The 17,919-nt window shown below is 38.5% G+C and overlaps 1 protein-coding gene across 1 annotated transcript in view; it reads left to right on the top strand.

Annotated features, from left to right (window-relative positions):
• Positions 1 to 1,681: 1,681 nt before the first annotated feature.
• gbe1a (glucan (1,4-alpha-), branching enzyme 1a) overlaps positions 1,682 to 17,919 on the top strand; it is a gene marked incomplete at both ends in the record, with an annotated part of 227,583 nt that continues 211,345 nt past the window's right edge. Inside the window, one exon of the mRNA XM_079805237.1 lies at positions 1,682 to 1,779. Within this exon, the coding sequence (XP_079661363.1) occupies positions 1,682 to 1,779 (98 nt within the window). The remainder of the gene's footprint in view (positions 1,780 to 17,919) is intronic.

The following is a 17,919-nucleotide window of genomic DNA, read 5'->3' as shown; positions in this document are numbered from 1 at the left end:
AGATGCACGTTGTAAGATTACTTTTATGTTGTCTATATCTGATTAATCTAATATAAAACGTGTTTGGTTGAGCTTAATTAACTAGCAAAGCGCTGCCGTTATACCGGCTGTTGTTCATTCTCTTCAGTTTCAGCTCAAATGCATTAATGCTCGAGCTCGACATGGTTTAGAGACAGATATTCTTTTCAGATAGGCTATTTCTTTCTCAGAATCATTGACATTAGTAATGCAGCAGTGCTATACTGTTCTCATATTTTTTAACAGTAGACCTAGTTTATTTAAAGTTGTTTTTCGTTATGAGTTCGAAAACTCGCAGTGATGTCTGTAAACACTTCGATCATGAATAATAAAATTAAGTGCATGATGTGCAGAGTCAATCTGTCAAAGCATTATAATGAGATCACTATTTTAATAAAATGTTGTTTCTGTGTGCTTTCGTTGTCCGTGTATCAGCGTTGTTAAGGGAAGAGCGCATTCAAAATGTTCCGTTTCAAACCATAGCCTGTAAAATCTAGCACGCTGAAGTTCACGTGCGCATTCACGTCCGTTTGTGTTGATTTATGTCGTAATAGGTTCATAATAATCTTCATATTAATATTGATATAGGGTGCGTTTGGTTGAGTTTATTAACCAGCTAGCAAGCTCTGCAGGGTGGTGTTATTTCACAGTTTCAGCTCAAAGGCAATGCTCGATTACTGACTTGGTTATTTGAGACGGTCATTTTATAAAGATGTTTCTTTTTCAAAGACATTTAAGCATCATAATCTAGCAGTTATTTTTTGTTTTATATGTTCATGTTTTCATATACCTGTTTTCATGTCACGTTTGTATTTGTCAACAACGATTTTCATAACAGTTTTCATTATGATGGACATGCCCCGCCCCCTGCACATGCCCCGCCCCCGAGTACTCGAGTAGGCTACTCGTTTTCGAGACCTATCGATGATCGAAATGAGAAATTGACAAAAATGCCCATCCCTAATCTGTATCTGATGTACAACAAACAGAAATCTGCCCCATAGACAATAACTGCTGAAAAGTGAGCAATTTCCTTCAAGTATTTTAAAATCACAAATGAGTGCACTTTTTCATTAGAAAAAAATATCTCACCTTTAATAGTAGAAAATATTTACAGTACAAACCTTATCAGTGAACTATCAGGGCGAAAAAAGAGAGCAAAATAATTGTTCATTAATCGTAATCGAGGTAAAATGTTCAATTAATTGAAATTCTTTGTTTTGGTCAAACCATTACAGCCGTACTTTTAAAGATGTTTTCTGTTTCCAAATTTACAATCTCTGGACACAGTTACACCACTACACATTATTTGACATACAGAAAAGTCAAGCCAAGCCAACATTTTCAAGTCAACTTTCAATTCTAACACACACACACGCACACAAAAGCAGAGTGTAATATTTTGAAAAACTTAACGGAAATCTCTGTTGCAATCAAATCAGGAAAAAAGTATTTATGACTGCACAAACACTGAGAGAAAAAGTCATGTTTGCAGTGAGTGAAGAAATGTGTTTCATATGAAAGGGGGCCTGTTCTGCTCTGAGCTCTGACTGGATTGGGCAAGAGGCCAAGGTGGATTGGTCATGAGTTTGCGAATCCCACAGAGACACTCCTTACCTCCACCACCAGTATATCGCTCCTATTATAACTGAGAGCCACAGCAATGTCGGATTCAATCATTGATGAGACTTTACCAAACCTCAGCGCGTTTCTACAGGCGGATCCGTATATACGACACTATGAGGGAGAGCTGCGCAGTAGGTAAACAAACTTTTATCAAATGCAACCTACCTAGTTACTTGTTATTAGTCGTTTTATGCATTTATTCTGAGTTTTCCATCATGATTATGCAGAGGTGGACAAAGTACACAACTCTATTACTTGAGTAAAAGTAAAAGTACTACTGGTCAAATATTACTCTGTTACAAGTGAAAGTTCTAAAAACAGATTTTTACTTAAGTAAAAGTACAGAAGTATTTGTTTTTAAAAGTACTTAAGTATCAAAAGTACATTTTCTTTTGTAAGTCAATGCATTATTTTATTATTGTTGCATTGTTGTATAAATGCACGCTATGCCATCATGGTGGTTTAAGCCAGTCAGTGATGCTCCATCCGACATGCTAGCATACGACCACCTTAAACTCATTTCACAGACATCCCAACGTGCGAAGTGTCATTTGCTGAAATCAGGATGCACTCTGTCTTACATGCACTTCTCGAGGCACACACGCAAGGTCTCTCGCTCCTAATGCTCGCTCTCGCTCTAGATTCTGGGAGATTTTAACTAATTTGCGGGCATCAGGGAGCCGCTATCAATTTGCGGGAGACTCCCAGAACTTCCGGGAGACTTGGGATGTCTGATTTCAATACTTGTGTAAAAGTTACAACTCTCTTTATAAAGCTGCTGTCACTTTAAGGCTGAATGCATGGATCCTATACTCTGATACGCATCCCATATTCTCCCAACTGTTTACTCTTCTCTTTCTCCCAGACATTTACATTTTTTTACATTGTATGAGACATGCGTCAAGTATATGCCAACTAAACTAATCTTTAATCTTTTGAGAAAACTGAAACACACTTTTGGCCATGTATGGCCATGGATGCACACACTGTGCCAAGGAACCGTCTTCTTCCATTTTGCTATAAACTGATCAGTGTTCAAATTTTTTTTAGGAAACTTTACATGACCCTACATGAGTGATTACTGATAGGCTGTCTGCAAAAAAATAAATAAAAAATAAAAAAACATTTTAAAGAAGAAAAAAATCATCCACTGACTTTCAAAGCTGCTACAGAAACGACTTTTGACTTCGAGGACCTTGATATAAATGTAGTGGAGTAAAAAGTATGATATTTGTCTTTCAAATGTAGTGAAGTAAAAGTAAAAGTATCTCTAAAAAATAATACTCCAGTAAAGTACAGATACTCAAAAAGTGTACTTAAGTACACTACTCAAGTAAATGTATTTAGTTACTGTCCACCTCTGTGATTATGCATTTAGATAACATCAGAGTTTCGTCTTTGCTATAATTCATACCCGTGTGTGTGTTGCTCTTCGCGTCACAATCAGAAAGCTGGACACTGCAATGACGTCACTCTCTGAAGCGTCTTTTTTATAAACATAAATTCATATAACATATAGTAATGCACTCAAATGTAAAACATATACAAACTACTCGACTTTACTGAAAATTTTATGAGTCTTTTAATTCAGCCAAGAGATCACGCCGTGACGTATCAATCTTCTACTGGTCATTCATGTGTTTTCATAATCTATAAGTAAAATAACTTCCTTCTCCCACTGGCAGTGACATCTGTTTTCTGATGATGTGTTTACTGGTATGAGGGCGGGACAACCTGTCACTCACATGAAATCGCAGCAATAGCAAACCACAATGATGCAGTAAATTCCCGATGGACAAAATCGAGTCCCTGCCTACATTTCTTTTCTTGTTTGAAAAGCTGTTGCACTCAAGGCCCATTTATACTTCTGCGTCGAGTGTACGCCGTAGTGTACGCCGTAGGCTACGCACGTAGCCGACGCCGTCGTGAGCATTTATACTTCTGCGCTGTTGTCTGCGTCAATGTGCAATTCCACATGCAGACACTGGAAGGCAGTGTCCTCGGGCATGTTGGTGTAATCAAGAGAACAGCCGAAGAAGAAGCAGTTTGTTGTGTAGAATCTGTACATTCATGTCGGAATATCAGCAGCAGTGAGATAGCGGCTTTTCTTGCAGCTTGAGTTGTTGTATCTAATACAAATTAAGCATCTCTAGTTGATTAGTAAAGTTAAATAAGGCGATCTGGCGTTAGAATGCATTTGTGAAACCATGCGGAGCTCGTGGCCGCTGTTTTCAGCAGCGGTGGCTCAGCAAGCGATTGTTGTTGCGGAGACTTCATTCACGAAATATACCCTAATGTGTCCCTGTTCTTGATATACAATTACTGATTAACATCTTTGGTTTTAATGAGAAAATAAATAAACTATATTCAGCGGATCTATGTATTTATTTACTACCATAAAGAATCGCTGGACTGCAAAATAGTGTGTTATAGCAGACGTAAGGAACTATCATCCAATTTCTGGACACACACACACACACTCCTATCGCAGATTTTTTATTTATTTATTGACCTGAGGGAGTTCTGGCAGACCAATCACAGCGCTTGCGGTCCGCGTAGAATTGACGCGTTGTTACATTTTTGGAGAGGTGCGCGTCAGGCTACGGCGTATCCAACGCGTCTATGCGTAGGGTACGCCGTACCCTCTGCGTGCACTCGACGCAGAAGTATAAATTGGCCTTTAGATATACATCAAGATAAGGGAATAAAAGACAACCACAACTTCCGTTTCTATGTGGTATTTATCTATAAACGCTGTGAGGCTGTGCGATATTGAAGAAATATGCAATATCTTGATAAATAATGCAATATTCGATATGCAAAACGATATTGCTTTAAGTGTGTAAAATCGTTTAAGAATAAAAAAAAAAAAAACAATTTAAAAACTGGTAATGATATCATTTATGTGTTTCACATTCTTTCTGGGATCCATTTACGGCCATTTTTAACTGTGTGTGTATTTGACAGTTCGAGTGTGTAACAAGACACGAAACAGAACTGGATCACACGCTTTGAGAGAGGTGGCTTGTGCACACGTTTCAGTGTGTGTGTCAGACAGCACACATCATGAGACTGCAAGGAGTTGTTTATCGCAAGTTATTGCGTTTAATAACTTTCTTTTTTTTTTTTTTTTACATCAAGCAAGTCACATAAGTAACAGTCGTGTGTCCAGTCTATTCTCTGCTATGCGTTGACCTAAAACGTACACTTTTTACAATGTTGAAGTAGCCTATTAAAATCATTCCGATATGCATATTGCGATATGTACATTTGCGATATTTCGATATATTGTGCAGCCCTAAAACGCTGCCTAGTAGACATTCCAGATGTCAGTTATTCAAAATATTACAATCAATTAAATGAATTCATCCAAAATGTTGTCATAATTTACTCACTTCCATGTCATTCAAAATAGGGCTGTGCGATATTGTAGAAAAAATGCGATATGCAATATCCTTGTTAAATAATGCGATATTCGATATGATATTGCTTTAAGTGTGTAAAATCTATTTCTTTCCCCAACTGATATCTTTCACTTAAAGCATAACTGACTTTTTGTTTACATGAATACTCATCAAGACGTGTGTGTATTTGATTTTGACAGTTTGAGTGTGTAACAAGACACGGAAAAAAGAACGGCAGAAAGACTGCAAGCAGTTGTTTTTCGCAAGTTATTGCGTTTAATAACTCTTTTTAACGTCAAGCAAGTCACATAAGTAACAGTCATGTGCCCAGGCTATTTTCTGCTATATGCATCAACCTAAAACGTACACTTTTCACAATGTTGAAGTAGCTTATTAAAATCATTCAGATATTGCGTGCCCTTGCGATATGCATATTGCGATATGTACATTTGCGATATTTCGATTATTTCGATATATTGCGCAGCCCTAATTCAGAACCCTTATTCATAGTTCTCACATGACGTCACACGCTTATTGGAACGCCCACCTGGAGGGCAAAACAAGACGTTCCTCCATTGTCCGCCAGTCATTTTTACCAGGTTTGTAGTCAGTATTAATGCTGTTAGACAGTGATGTTAAAATACCAAATTCAATATACACCTTATTGATGTTGCATACTTTGTACAGAAAAGATGAACACAGAATATTAATGCAACACAAGTTTTCTCGTTAAGCGTATTTTCCACATCGAAACCCATTATAAAGAAAACTCGTTGCGTTCATATTCTTGGCTCATCTGATCGTCTGTATATAGTATGCATCATCAAAAAGGTGTAAGCTGAATTTGATCTTTTAATATCACTGTTTTAGTATATTACGGCACTTTAAAGGTGGGTTGCACAAATAAGGATTCTTTAGCCTGTTGTCAGTTCACCCTCCGCCTGTGCTGCTTGATCAGCTCTTCTAACGGTTTTACTGCGTAAATAATCTGTTTAAAAATAAGTGGTGCAACAACTCGATTTAAAATAAAACCCATATCAACAAATCCTAGATTGTTGGTGTATGTGGATCATAAGTGCCCAAAATGTGCATCTTGTTCACATATTTTTGTTTTAAGATGGAAATTTGACAGGCTTGTGCTGCAGTTCTATGGAGTTTTGCCATCCAAGGCTCCGCGACAGTCATATTGTCATATTTTGCTGATATATTACTTAATTTAATTTGAACCATTACTTTTAATGCTTATAAAAGCCAAAGTGTTGTGAAATTGTCTAACTTAGGTCTTCTGACCACCAGACTACCCCTCACTCCCATGACACCATCTCAGTGTCTCTGCTCGCTTCCATAATAATTTGGGATTGATAGCATTTGCCAAACACAGTGAGCGTGAGTCGCTTTACTGTAACAGTCATGGATTCCAGACTTTTTTTTTTATTAATGTTCACATAGAACTCACGCTGAAAATAGGGGACTGTCAGCTAGTCCAGTAGACAGAGAAAGCAGCTAATTGGCCAGAGCTTGTGAAAACAGGGTGAGATGGCACACAGAGAGACCGCATCTGAGCTTGGCAGGTTTCCCCCATATCACCAGCCAGTCGTCATACCTTGTTAAAATTCACTTTAATGTCTAGAGCCTCTCAGACAGACACATGCACACACTCGTGCAGGCATGGACACACGCACCTGAGACTTCCATGGGATGGTTTTTATGAGGCCGGGAGACAGAAAGTGAAAATTAAGTCAGGCATTGTCAGCAGAATATTGTCACGGGGGTTTCAGTTCATGACGAGGGTTTGACAGTAAACTTTCCTAGAAAAAATGCTTGTGCGAAGTATGCAAATGCCCTTTGCAGTTCCAAATACCCATATCCCCCTTAAAATTTCAAATTTTTCTCGTAGCTTTATGCCTATAGGAACGGGTTTGTGGACAAAAGGACAGCCTTATAGGATTGTCTCTTAGTAATGTTACTTGTGTGCATTTATATTACTGGTGATTATTATATCTCCATGTAATAAGACATAATTTGACAAGTGACATGATTTTCAGTTGTTCATATCCACTTGCCACCTGATAAGCTATTAAAAGACTGTACAATTAAAAAAAAATGGACAACTGAAGTCAATGTGACAAGAACTAAATGTCACAGACTTTTGCTATTTACAAAAATAGTGTACAAAATTGCAAAATAGCTTGTTTTAATACATACAGTACATACATACTGAAAAAAATGACTTGGTCTAGTTAGCCATGAGTAAGAAGCCCTGGCTTTGTTTTGTTTGTTTTTTTTTTCCGAAATTGCAGCTGTATGTCAGGGGATGTACATCAGTTGCAGGGATGTTTTTGTATGCATTTTTCTTGTTTGGTGATAAATAAACGGGGCGCTGGAATGGAGAGCGAACTGTGGATGAGAGCTCTGGGGGAGAAAACATTGCTGCTCTATAACAGGATTTGCCACTGATGACAACCGTAGCAAACACACAGCAACACATTAAAAACTTCAAATTCCAGTATGACATCAGGGTTTTTCCTGGGTCAAAAATGGTCTTCGGTGGTGGCTGACAGACATGGTCATCCATACACACACGCACGCACGCACAGTAAAAAAGTACCCTACCCACGTGATCTGCAAGTGCAATACTGACAATACATTTTAAATAAGTTCAAAGAAAGTTTGTAACTTTTGCTTATCTTATTTTGATCCCACATGAAAAAATACTGTAGTATTTTATAGTAAAATTACTCTAGTAAATACTATAGTGTTTTTGAACCGTACTATAGTAAATATACTACAGTAAATTAACAAAGTGTAGTAAATACTATAATATACTATAGTATTTTTTCATGTGGGATACCTTGATGTTTGTTTTTGTTCCTCATTTTTACACTATTTACTGATAATTGTTTTGGTATATAATCATATCAATATTAAAAAGTAGTAATAAAAAAATGAACAAATAGACTAATTTTCTGCCATATACAATTTCATAAAATGATCAGCTAGCTAACAACAACTTTGTTCTGGGTTCACCTCACTCCAGTCTAAACTAAGTGATTTATAGGCTATTTATTTTACTACACATTATGAACATAAATAAGCTAAAAGGCTGTGAATAATTACAACTAACTCTTACACCCACTCTTGCTAAATTGGGTAAGCACACTTGTTCTCTTCAGATGTTCTGAGTAAACGATTCAACTGATTCGTTAGTTCAGTGTTGGACGGATCAGTTGTTCTAACCAGTCGTTGAAATGATTCGGTTCAAAGGAGTCATTAGGTGGCGAATCGGACATTAGCAGACGCGTTGTGTGTGAATCCCGTCTGTTAGAACATCGCGAAAGATTTGTCAACACACAGAAAACACTTCATAACCGGATAGGATTTGTTTCCCGTTTATTGAAAGTATGCTTTATGTCAGCTGGTCAGAGAATCAGTCAATGTTTTTTGAGCGCATTTCACACCCAGCGGTAATTAAAGGAAAACATCGTCTGATAGCGCCACGTGCAACATGGATTCGGTCTTCCGACCTTTTGATTTTGATTAACGTAATATGTGAAATATTAGAAAGCTAAGAATGCTTATTTTGAAGACAGAGAGAGAGAGAGAGCGGGGGAGGAGTTCTCTGATCATTCTCTCTGTCACTCATTTACAAGCGCAGCATCTATTCTACATCATTCATAAATCACAATAACTCATCAAATAAAGCTTTGGCGGGACAAAAATTTGTTTTGGCGGCCGCCAAAAAATTTGCAATGTAGGAAAAACCCTGGACATTGCCACTCATTATATCACAAACACCTGCACGTTTGAATGAAAAGGCTCTGAGCCCGTGTTATGCAGTTCTGACTGTTAAGGATCCTGACCAAGTGACCATGTTTGAATGTGTGCGACAGAATTATCAAGTAAAAATATAATATAAATCATTAATAATGATATAAAATAAATATATTCTATTAAATTATAGTCCCTCTAATCAATAAAAAAAAAACATAGCCTGTCTAAACCTTTTTTCCTAACTTAGGAAACTGTTGGGGTAACGCATTACAAGTAACGTGAGCTATGTTATCAGATTACTATTCCCAAGTAACTAGTAAAATAACACTTTACTTTTAAATTTACAACAAAATATTACATACAAATATAAAATATAATAGTTACTTTTTCAAATCAGTAACGCAAGGTAGGCCTACATTGTTTTCCCATGTATTGATTAACACACCTCCTGTTCACATGTTGAGAGAAATCAGGAGTAAAGGCGGGCATACACTGTGCAAGGACACTCGGGAGGTTGTGAGATATTGCACACGCAACAAGTCAGTTCACTTGATAATCGCGTCAAAGCAGCTGGTACACGACGCGACTGTATTGCACGGCGAGCCGGCAGCTATCGCGTGAGCTTTTGCGCTAAACACAGACTGGAGCTTTCAATGTTGCTGCTATAGCTTCGAATAGGAAAAGAAAGAAAAAATGATTTGTGGTCAAATGATTTGTTGAAAAGCAGAGATGTCAACCATTCCTTTCAACAGAAACAACTAGAAGGGTAGAGACAGAGCTTGTGTGTGTCCGTGCGTGTGCGTGCGTGTGACAATGTATGCACACGCTGCATGATTGCAGACACTGAGCTAGAGCCTAATAATACTCGTTGATCGAGCCTGTGTGACGTGGTTGTGTATGATTCGGCAATATAGGGACAGCCTATATGCCAGGCTTACATTGTGTGTGCTGTGTAAACATGATGGTTGTTGTAGTTCTATCTAGACTGAATGTGAGCATGCATTTACTTGTCTCACTTGCACAAAAACAGATTCAGTGTTCCTCAAAATTAATAAAAACAGTGAAATGCAAAACTCTGAATATTACACACAACTGCAATAATTGTTACATTTCAGAAATATACTTTATGCATTTAATCTCACTTTATAAACCAATTTCGTTGCTGACCATTGATGAACTAATTCAAGCATACTAAGCAAAAATTACTTCAGATAAACTTTTATTTGTATTTTTTATTATTATAGCTGAAGTAAGAGTGTTGATCAATCTTGTGGTGCGTTCCACTCCACTTTTAGACACGCTCTTGCGAACTTCCCTAAGCACTTCCCCTTGGGGGAATCCCGCCGGCATTTTGAAGTGCGTCTTCGTGAAGTGGACGAGGGAAGTTTATATGAACAGACCCTCGCTCCCTCGATTTTGACAGAGGGAGCGAGTCTACTTCATTTGTACACTTCAGGCAGCTTCATATACCACAATGCAACACAAATGTGATGTCACCGCATATTGCGTTTAATTTACCCCACCACAAACAACTCTATGGTATTTTAATTATTTTTAAAACATTTGAAACAACCCAAAAACACCTATATACATATAGGATGCTGCATTAAACAATTTCGTAAAGGAAAAAAATAAATAATAAATCAACTCCATAGTTGATTCCAAGGGCTTATGATGTTCCAGTTCAGTCCATTGCAAAGGTTCCGCCAGTAGTGGGCACTCATGCAATGTAAGCAATGATGCACATCCGAGTGAACGAGACGGAGGGAAGTTAGCAAGTGAAGGGCATAATAAAAACGAACTGGAATGCAGCATTGGCCTGCATCCTATCATTCTCTAATCCAGGATGGCAGAAATGTTTGTTTGAGTTGCGCCCTCTACCGTACAGGCGTGAATTTGCATTTCCTTCAACCTTGGGCTTGTTCATTTCACTGTTGGTGTGAAAGGGCTTTTACGTTTGTCAAAATTATGACTTTTAAAAACATAGAACAAGCCCAACCCTTGTGAGAACTGGGCTTTAAAGGGAGTATTATTGTATGGAGTAATATAGTAACGCATTACTTTTTAAAAGTAATTTTCCCCGACACTTACTGTCTAATAGACTGACAGCACTGTTGGTTATACTTTACCCTCCCTCATAGCCACTTCCCTTCTAAGATGGAAGCTTTTAAGGTTGCGTTTTTCTATGGTTTTTGTTATTGCTGAGGACCAGGTGCTGCTGATGACACTTCTACCCTAGTGAGAGTCATTACATCCTGATATCTCTCTCTTTCAGCCCTGCGTGAAATGTCATATTTATTGCTTTAGAAATTATTCAGTTTGATTGATTGCCTTCATCACCGATAATGGCCTCTTTTCTCTTGGGGGCCAGAGATGATGCTGTTGGCACTTTTAAAGAGCCTGTCGGTCATTATGTTCACTGTACATAAAGTAGAGAGAGTTAAAAGATGATGTGGCGGCCTCTGATTTGTTGCATCCTTTATGTGTACATTTTGCTTGTAAGTTAGCCAGGTCTGAATCCACCCCTGACCTTTGCACACAATTGGTCCATAATTTCATTTGTTAGGGGCCAACCTGGTAATTGTGTTGGTTTTTTCTTCTTCCTCTCATAAGTAAACATGTCATACCACCTTTGCCTCCTGCCAACAGAGAACCAAAATTTTTTTGCTGCCTCATTTATTCTTGCCTTCTTAATATTCCCTTCCTCAGACCATGTTTTTGATAAGGTTCATTTCTATTCAGAATGGTGCACCCTGGGGACTGGATAAATGCAAAGCTTAAATGGAGTGGGAAACAAAAAGCAAAAGTAATGTTATTTAGAGTATAAGATTTGAATAAGATGGCATACACCAATTAAGCCCATTCTGGTGCTGGTGGCACTCGTGAGGAATGCATAAACGGGCTTGGTCCTGAACTCCTGTATGCATGTAAAACTTTTTTTCATTAAACGTCAAAACGTGCAGTCAGGCGTTCCATGGGTCTACATGGGGAACTCATGTTGTTATGAGGTGGTCTCTGTCTGTGATATTTATGAGCAGCGCTTGGTTAGCAGGCACGGGTAGCAGCGTTGTCAAGCACTGTCAAGCCACACACATTTTTCCCTCCGGTGAAACACATTTGTGAAATGCAGGTGGTGGTTGTTTATCTGTGAGCATTTTTTTTGTGTCATTTTAGAGCCTCTATATTTCAAATGTTGTGTAAGATTGATTAAAACGAGATAGAGTGGGTTTGTGTGTTAATCATGTTACATAGTGCCGTAGGGGTGATTCTAGGGCCTCACAGGTCCAGGGGAGCCCACACAAATTACAGTAGGGTATACATATTTATGTGTATTTTGCATAAATGATGATCCCACAAACCTTGCTTTGTGTGATATTAGTTTTAATGATGGCACTGAGATTTATTCAGTTCTGTAATAATATTATATGAATGGGATTTGAAAATTACATAGTTGCACGCAATTTATCAAAAATGATAAATTAGATAAAAATTAAGTCAAATTGTGAGATAGTCATGTTGCGTGATTTTAAATATTGAAACAATGTTGCTTTGTGAGATTTGAAGTCACATTGTGAGATTTAAGGCCTGTTCACAGCGGTACGTTTATCGTGCGTGTTTATCACCGAAGTTTAACACCTCATGACTAAACTAAGTGCGCCAATGTGAGTGCGCACACCGACGTGCAAAAAGGCAGGCGTAAAAGCGTAATAAATAAAAAAACGCCTTGGGTTAGTTTTTTTGGTTTGACGCGCCGCGTCAAAAAACCGACCAATGAGACCGGCGCTTTTGTTCACGTGCCTGGAGCTGAAGTTACAGTAAAACATGACTTGGTGGCGCTCAAGCACAAAACTGGCTTCCCGAGCACACATTGATACGAACACAAAGACGCCTCGAAAAACGCTGGCGATGAGTGTGCACGATAAACGCCTTTGGATGAGATGTTAAACCGAGGTCCTGACTCTCTGTGGTCATTAAAAATCCCAGGATGTCCTTCGATAAAGAGTAGGGGTGTAACCCCGACATCCTGGCCAAATTTGCCCATTGGCCTCTGTCCATAATGGCCTCCTAATCATCCCCATATACAATTGGCTTCATCACTCTGTCTCCTCTCCACCAATCAGCTGGTGTGTGGTGGGCATTCTGGCGCAATATGGCTGCCGTCGCATCATCCAGGTGGATGCTGCACATTGGTGGTGGGTGAGGAGATTCCCCCTTCTATGTAAAGCACTTTGAGTGCCTAGAAAAGTATAAATGAAACAAATTAATTAATTCATTATAAACGTCCTGGTGCACAGGCCTTTTAAGTTGTAATTACGAAAACCAGCATGTTAAGCCATATTGCAAGATAGACATGTTGTGAGTTTTAAAAGTCACAATTATGAGAAAAAAACAATTGCAACAATTTGCTAGATATGAAGTGACACTGTGAGATTTGAAAGTTGTAATATAAGAAAAAAAGTAACATTTGCGATATATTATAATAGTAGCGACTCGAATTGTGACAAAGTTGCATACATGTGAACTGTAGGGATGTAACGATTCACTCAACTCACGATGCGATACGATTCACGATACTAATTTCAAGATACGATTTTCTCATGATTTTTTTTAACACAAGGAGATTTAAGACCAATGATAAAATAAGTGTCCTTTAATTTCTCAGACAACATTCTGCATATTTCTGTGTATATTTAATGTCAAATAATAACTCAATTGAAATTTTAAAACAAATCCTCAAAAAGTCCCTTCAAGGAGATCTTCCAATGGCGGTTTCTTGGGAGGAGGTTGTTTCAGTTGCTTCACCCTCATCCTGCACTGAGGAATAGCAGAAATAAACCACACCTACGATTGCTATCGTGCCTGTAAAGTGAGGCTGTTTAAAACGTATTTCGTGATTCGTTTAACATCTCACCCGGCTTGAATCGTCACAGATTTTCAACCGGCTCCGACTGAATCGTTACATCCCTAGTGAACTGTAAAAACACAGAATTTCTTGCTATGGTCCTTTGTACATAACCCCCTACTGATGAATAAGTGTTTACAAAGTACAGTAATTGGATATGTTTGATTAAAGTGCCCCTATTATGGTTTTTCGAATATTCCCTTTCATGCAGTGTGTAATATAGCTGTTTGTGAATGTAAACGTTCTGCAAAGTTGCAAAGTTGAAATTGCACGATAAATAAGGTAGGGCTGCTCGATTATGGAAAAAATCATAATCACGATTATTTTGGTCAATATTGAAATCACGATTATGTAACGATTATTTCACATGACTTTGGGAATGTGTTGTATTTATTAAAAATACACCTTTCAACAATTCAATTGAAATTGTAACATTTGTTGTACTTTTTGAACTATTAAAATAAATAATATAACATATATTCGAATCAAAGTATAAAAGTATTCACGTAAAAATGATAACCACAAATAAATAAGATCAACAATATGGTTCGGCTATGCTTTTCATGTACGTCTAACATTAGTTTTCAGGTACAGAAATGTATCAAATGTAAAATAACATTGCATATTTGAGTGCATAAATTAAAGATTAATCCTATTAAATTTACAAAAGCTATTCAATCAAGAGCAGTGAGTGATGTCCTTGTCTTTTGTTGTTTGACATTAAACAGACAGCAGTAAAGGCTACTGCCCCTTTAAGACCTCGCGTCTTCTTTATCGACTGTATAAAGTTCACTTAAGGCATATACAGACTATGTCTGCTAAGATACTCATCAAGATGGACATGTTGACATACGTTTTGTGTGAGTTTGTCCGTTTAAGAGCAAGACTTGAAAGAGAACTCAATATTTGCGCGCTGAGAGACGTGTGCGCGCTCTCGGATGAGCGCACAGAGACACATTTTCTCACAGCGCGCGCGGCTTCTCATTCTAAACCTAAACCCTAAAGCACTAAACCCGGGTGATGACGGTGAAAACGACTGGTCATATTCGAACATATGGCAGCACTCGCAATCTCGCATGCATTGAACAAAGTTTACAAAGAGAGAATTATTTGAAAAATATGAAGGAAAAAAAGGACGTTTACACGGCTCCCCTGCTCTCGTAAGTTTTTGTTTCTTTATTAGATTGTCATAGGTCACTCTGTTTAATTTCAAGTGGTTAAACAAATTCGTGGTGTTGCCTTGCGTTGCAGCCACTACCATGTAGCAAATCTTGCACGTAGCATATTTCTGCTATCGTCTGATTCCTCGAAGCCAAAATGTTCCCAGACAACGGAGTTGGTTTTGCCTTTTTTGCTCACCAAACGCTGCTGTAACTGCCCTCCTTCTGCCATCTTTACTCGCGCCGAGTTTTTAAATTCCAGCGGATGATATGCACACGAGACTCACGAACTGAGAGAGATTTGTGGGTTCGGTAGGGGCGGATGTGCGCGTTTCATTCAGAACGCAAGGCAAAATAATCGTTTTTTCTCGATTGTACTATTTTGGTGATCGTTGGGAGGCAAAATCGAAATCGAAATCGAAATTCGATTAATTGCACAGCCCTAAAATAAGGTTATTCTCTACCAAAAGAAAGAATCCACTCTGAACCGTCTATACTAGTCGTTTGTTGATGGACATACATTTGTTAATGCTGATGGTGAGGAATTACAGTTGCAACGTCTCATAATGTACCTCAAATTGAGTGTATTACTGAGAAACGTCCTGCTCAAGTCGTCCTTGTGATGGAGGTTTGGGCTAAATAACTAGTTCTTCCAATGTTTCATCATCAAACTCGCACTCGGATTGATATGGTAAAATAGTGTACAATTGCTGAGCTTTAGGAAGCCTCCGGACAGAGCTGGTGTTCAGTTATGGTAATGGCCGTTTAAAGGGTAACTTCATGATTTAGCATTAGGCTTTGTATCAGTAGAAACCCGGTAGTATATTCAAATTATGGTACTTTCCCCCCTCATATCCCCCTGAGACGAGAGAATTATGCATTTTATTTCTGGAAAAAATCCACAGATGACGCAAATATCGTCATTTTGCGTCATCTGAGGATTTTTTGGCCAGAGGCTAAAGACTACAGCCTCTAGATGGAGCTGTTCCGCATGTTATCAACCCGCCCATAGGGGAGAGATCTCACACACAGAATGTAAGACACAAACGGCCGCACGCACAATCATAATAACGGAGCGCGGTGCAGAGTAAAGTGAGTGTTTCAACTTTTCAATGAATTCCTGTGATAGTTTAGCTTCCATATGCAATCTGAAAACGTGCCAGACTGGCGCTTAAAGTTACCTCAGTTCTGCTCAGCTCTTCGTGAGGAATGAAATCTGACACTGCTGTGTCTGTGTCGTGACTTTCGTTCGGCTCACTCACACTTTATTGAAAAGACACGTTCAGTTTTTAACTGTAGTGTTTATTCTCTAACTGAATGAAATGATTGTATTACTATGAAGATCAAAATGACGGTGTACGGAGTGGCCTCGTAGGGCAGCAAAGCAAGTGCATTCTGGGAGTTGTTGTCTTTCATCCACATGAGACAAAAATAAATTTTCTGTCTTTTCTCAGTCTAGAAGGCACCAAATTCAAAAATAATTTCACATTTCTACTGCATAAATGACCCAGTTTAAATACAAAGCTTGATGCTAAATCACTGAAGTAACCCTTTAAAGTCGGCGTGAAACGGAAGTTGAGATTGTCTTTGTCTTTTTCTCCTTATTGTGACGTATATCAGAGTGAAACAGCTTCTGAAATTAGAAAAAAATGTAGGGCGAGGCTTAATTTTGTCCTTCGGGAATTGATTGGATCGTTGGAAGTTGGGCGTTGCTAACAAAATGGAGGCAGATTTGAAGTTTGCACTCAGTTGTGGAGAAAAACTCGATCTATCTCTTAAATAAATGTATTTTCTCTCTAAATCTTTTCTACATATGTTACTGAGCATATTTCCTCACTTTTCGCTGGTTTATGCTACAGATTTCACTCATTTTAAGCCTTTTATGGCTTTATTTCTGAAAAAAAAAATTCTCGGCTCTCCCTTATAAGGGGGGCGCGCCGTAAGCGTGTTCACACACGCTGCATGCGAGCCGTCACGACAAGCTGTTCGTCCGACTATATTGAGTAATTTTTACATAAAAAAAGCTTTTATTTCTCATATATTTCTCTCTTTTTGCCTCAAGTCCTTCTTGAAGAAGGTATTGTGTACACCAAGAAAAATGCAACCTAACCACCATATTGCTACGATCAGTGACAGGTTTCTGAGAGGCGGTGCAGAAACGAGACAGGGGGCGATAACCCCTCCCTCGCGCCATAGCACATGACCGGGAGAGAAGAGAAGTTGTTTCATGGGGGAGGGAAAGTTAACGTATTTGATTAAAGATTATAAGGCTAAATTAATTTAAAAAAAATAATGAAGTGCACAAATAAATCAGTTATAGTAAACACTACAATATTAAATATAAAAATACGAATTGTAAAATTTGATTTCATGCCGCCTTTAACTTCCAAAACACACCCTGTACTCGGTAGACCAATTGTAACAGACTGGGCCATTTGGCCAATCAGAGTAGGCTTGTGGAAAGGAGGGATTTAGAGAGACTGCTTAATCCGAGTCATTTGAGAAGCATTGATAAATGTGGTGATGTGCAATGTATATTAAAGGGTTAGTTCACCCAAAAATGAAAATTCTGTCATTAATTACTCACCCTTATGTCGTTCGAGACCCGTAAGACCTCCGTTCATATTCGGAACACAAATGAAGATATTTTAGTTGAAAGCTGATGGCTGAGAAAGGCTTCAGTTAGGCCTCCATTGGCATTCAGTACACTTATACTCCCAAGACCGATAAAAGGCACTTAAAATGTCATTACAAAGTCCATCTCACCACAGTGACTCTACAATAATCTTACGATGCGACGACAATAGTTTTTGTGCGCAAAAAAAAATCCAAATAACACCTTTATCCAGCTTGTTATTGCCTTCCGCGTGTGCCTCCACGACGCATGCGCGAGAATATGACGTAGCGCCGGGGCTCGGGATTCCATGAAATGCCACTCTAACCCCATATTGAGCACTACGCCGAGACCTAAAGCACGATCAATGTAGAATCCAACAGCTGAGATACGCGCGTCTTCCTCTGATTGTAAACAAATCCC

Source organism: Gobio gobio, assembly GCF_949357685.1.
Source record: "Gobio gobio genome assembly, chromosome: 22".
Lineage (NCBI taxonomy): Eukaryota > Metazoa > Chordata > Actinopteri > Cypriniformes > Gobionidae > Gobio > Gobio gobio.
Note: the sequence above shows the minus strand (reverse complement) of the source record. Positions and strands in the feature narration are given on the sequence as shown.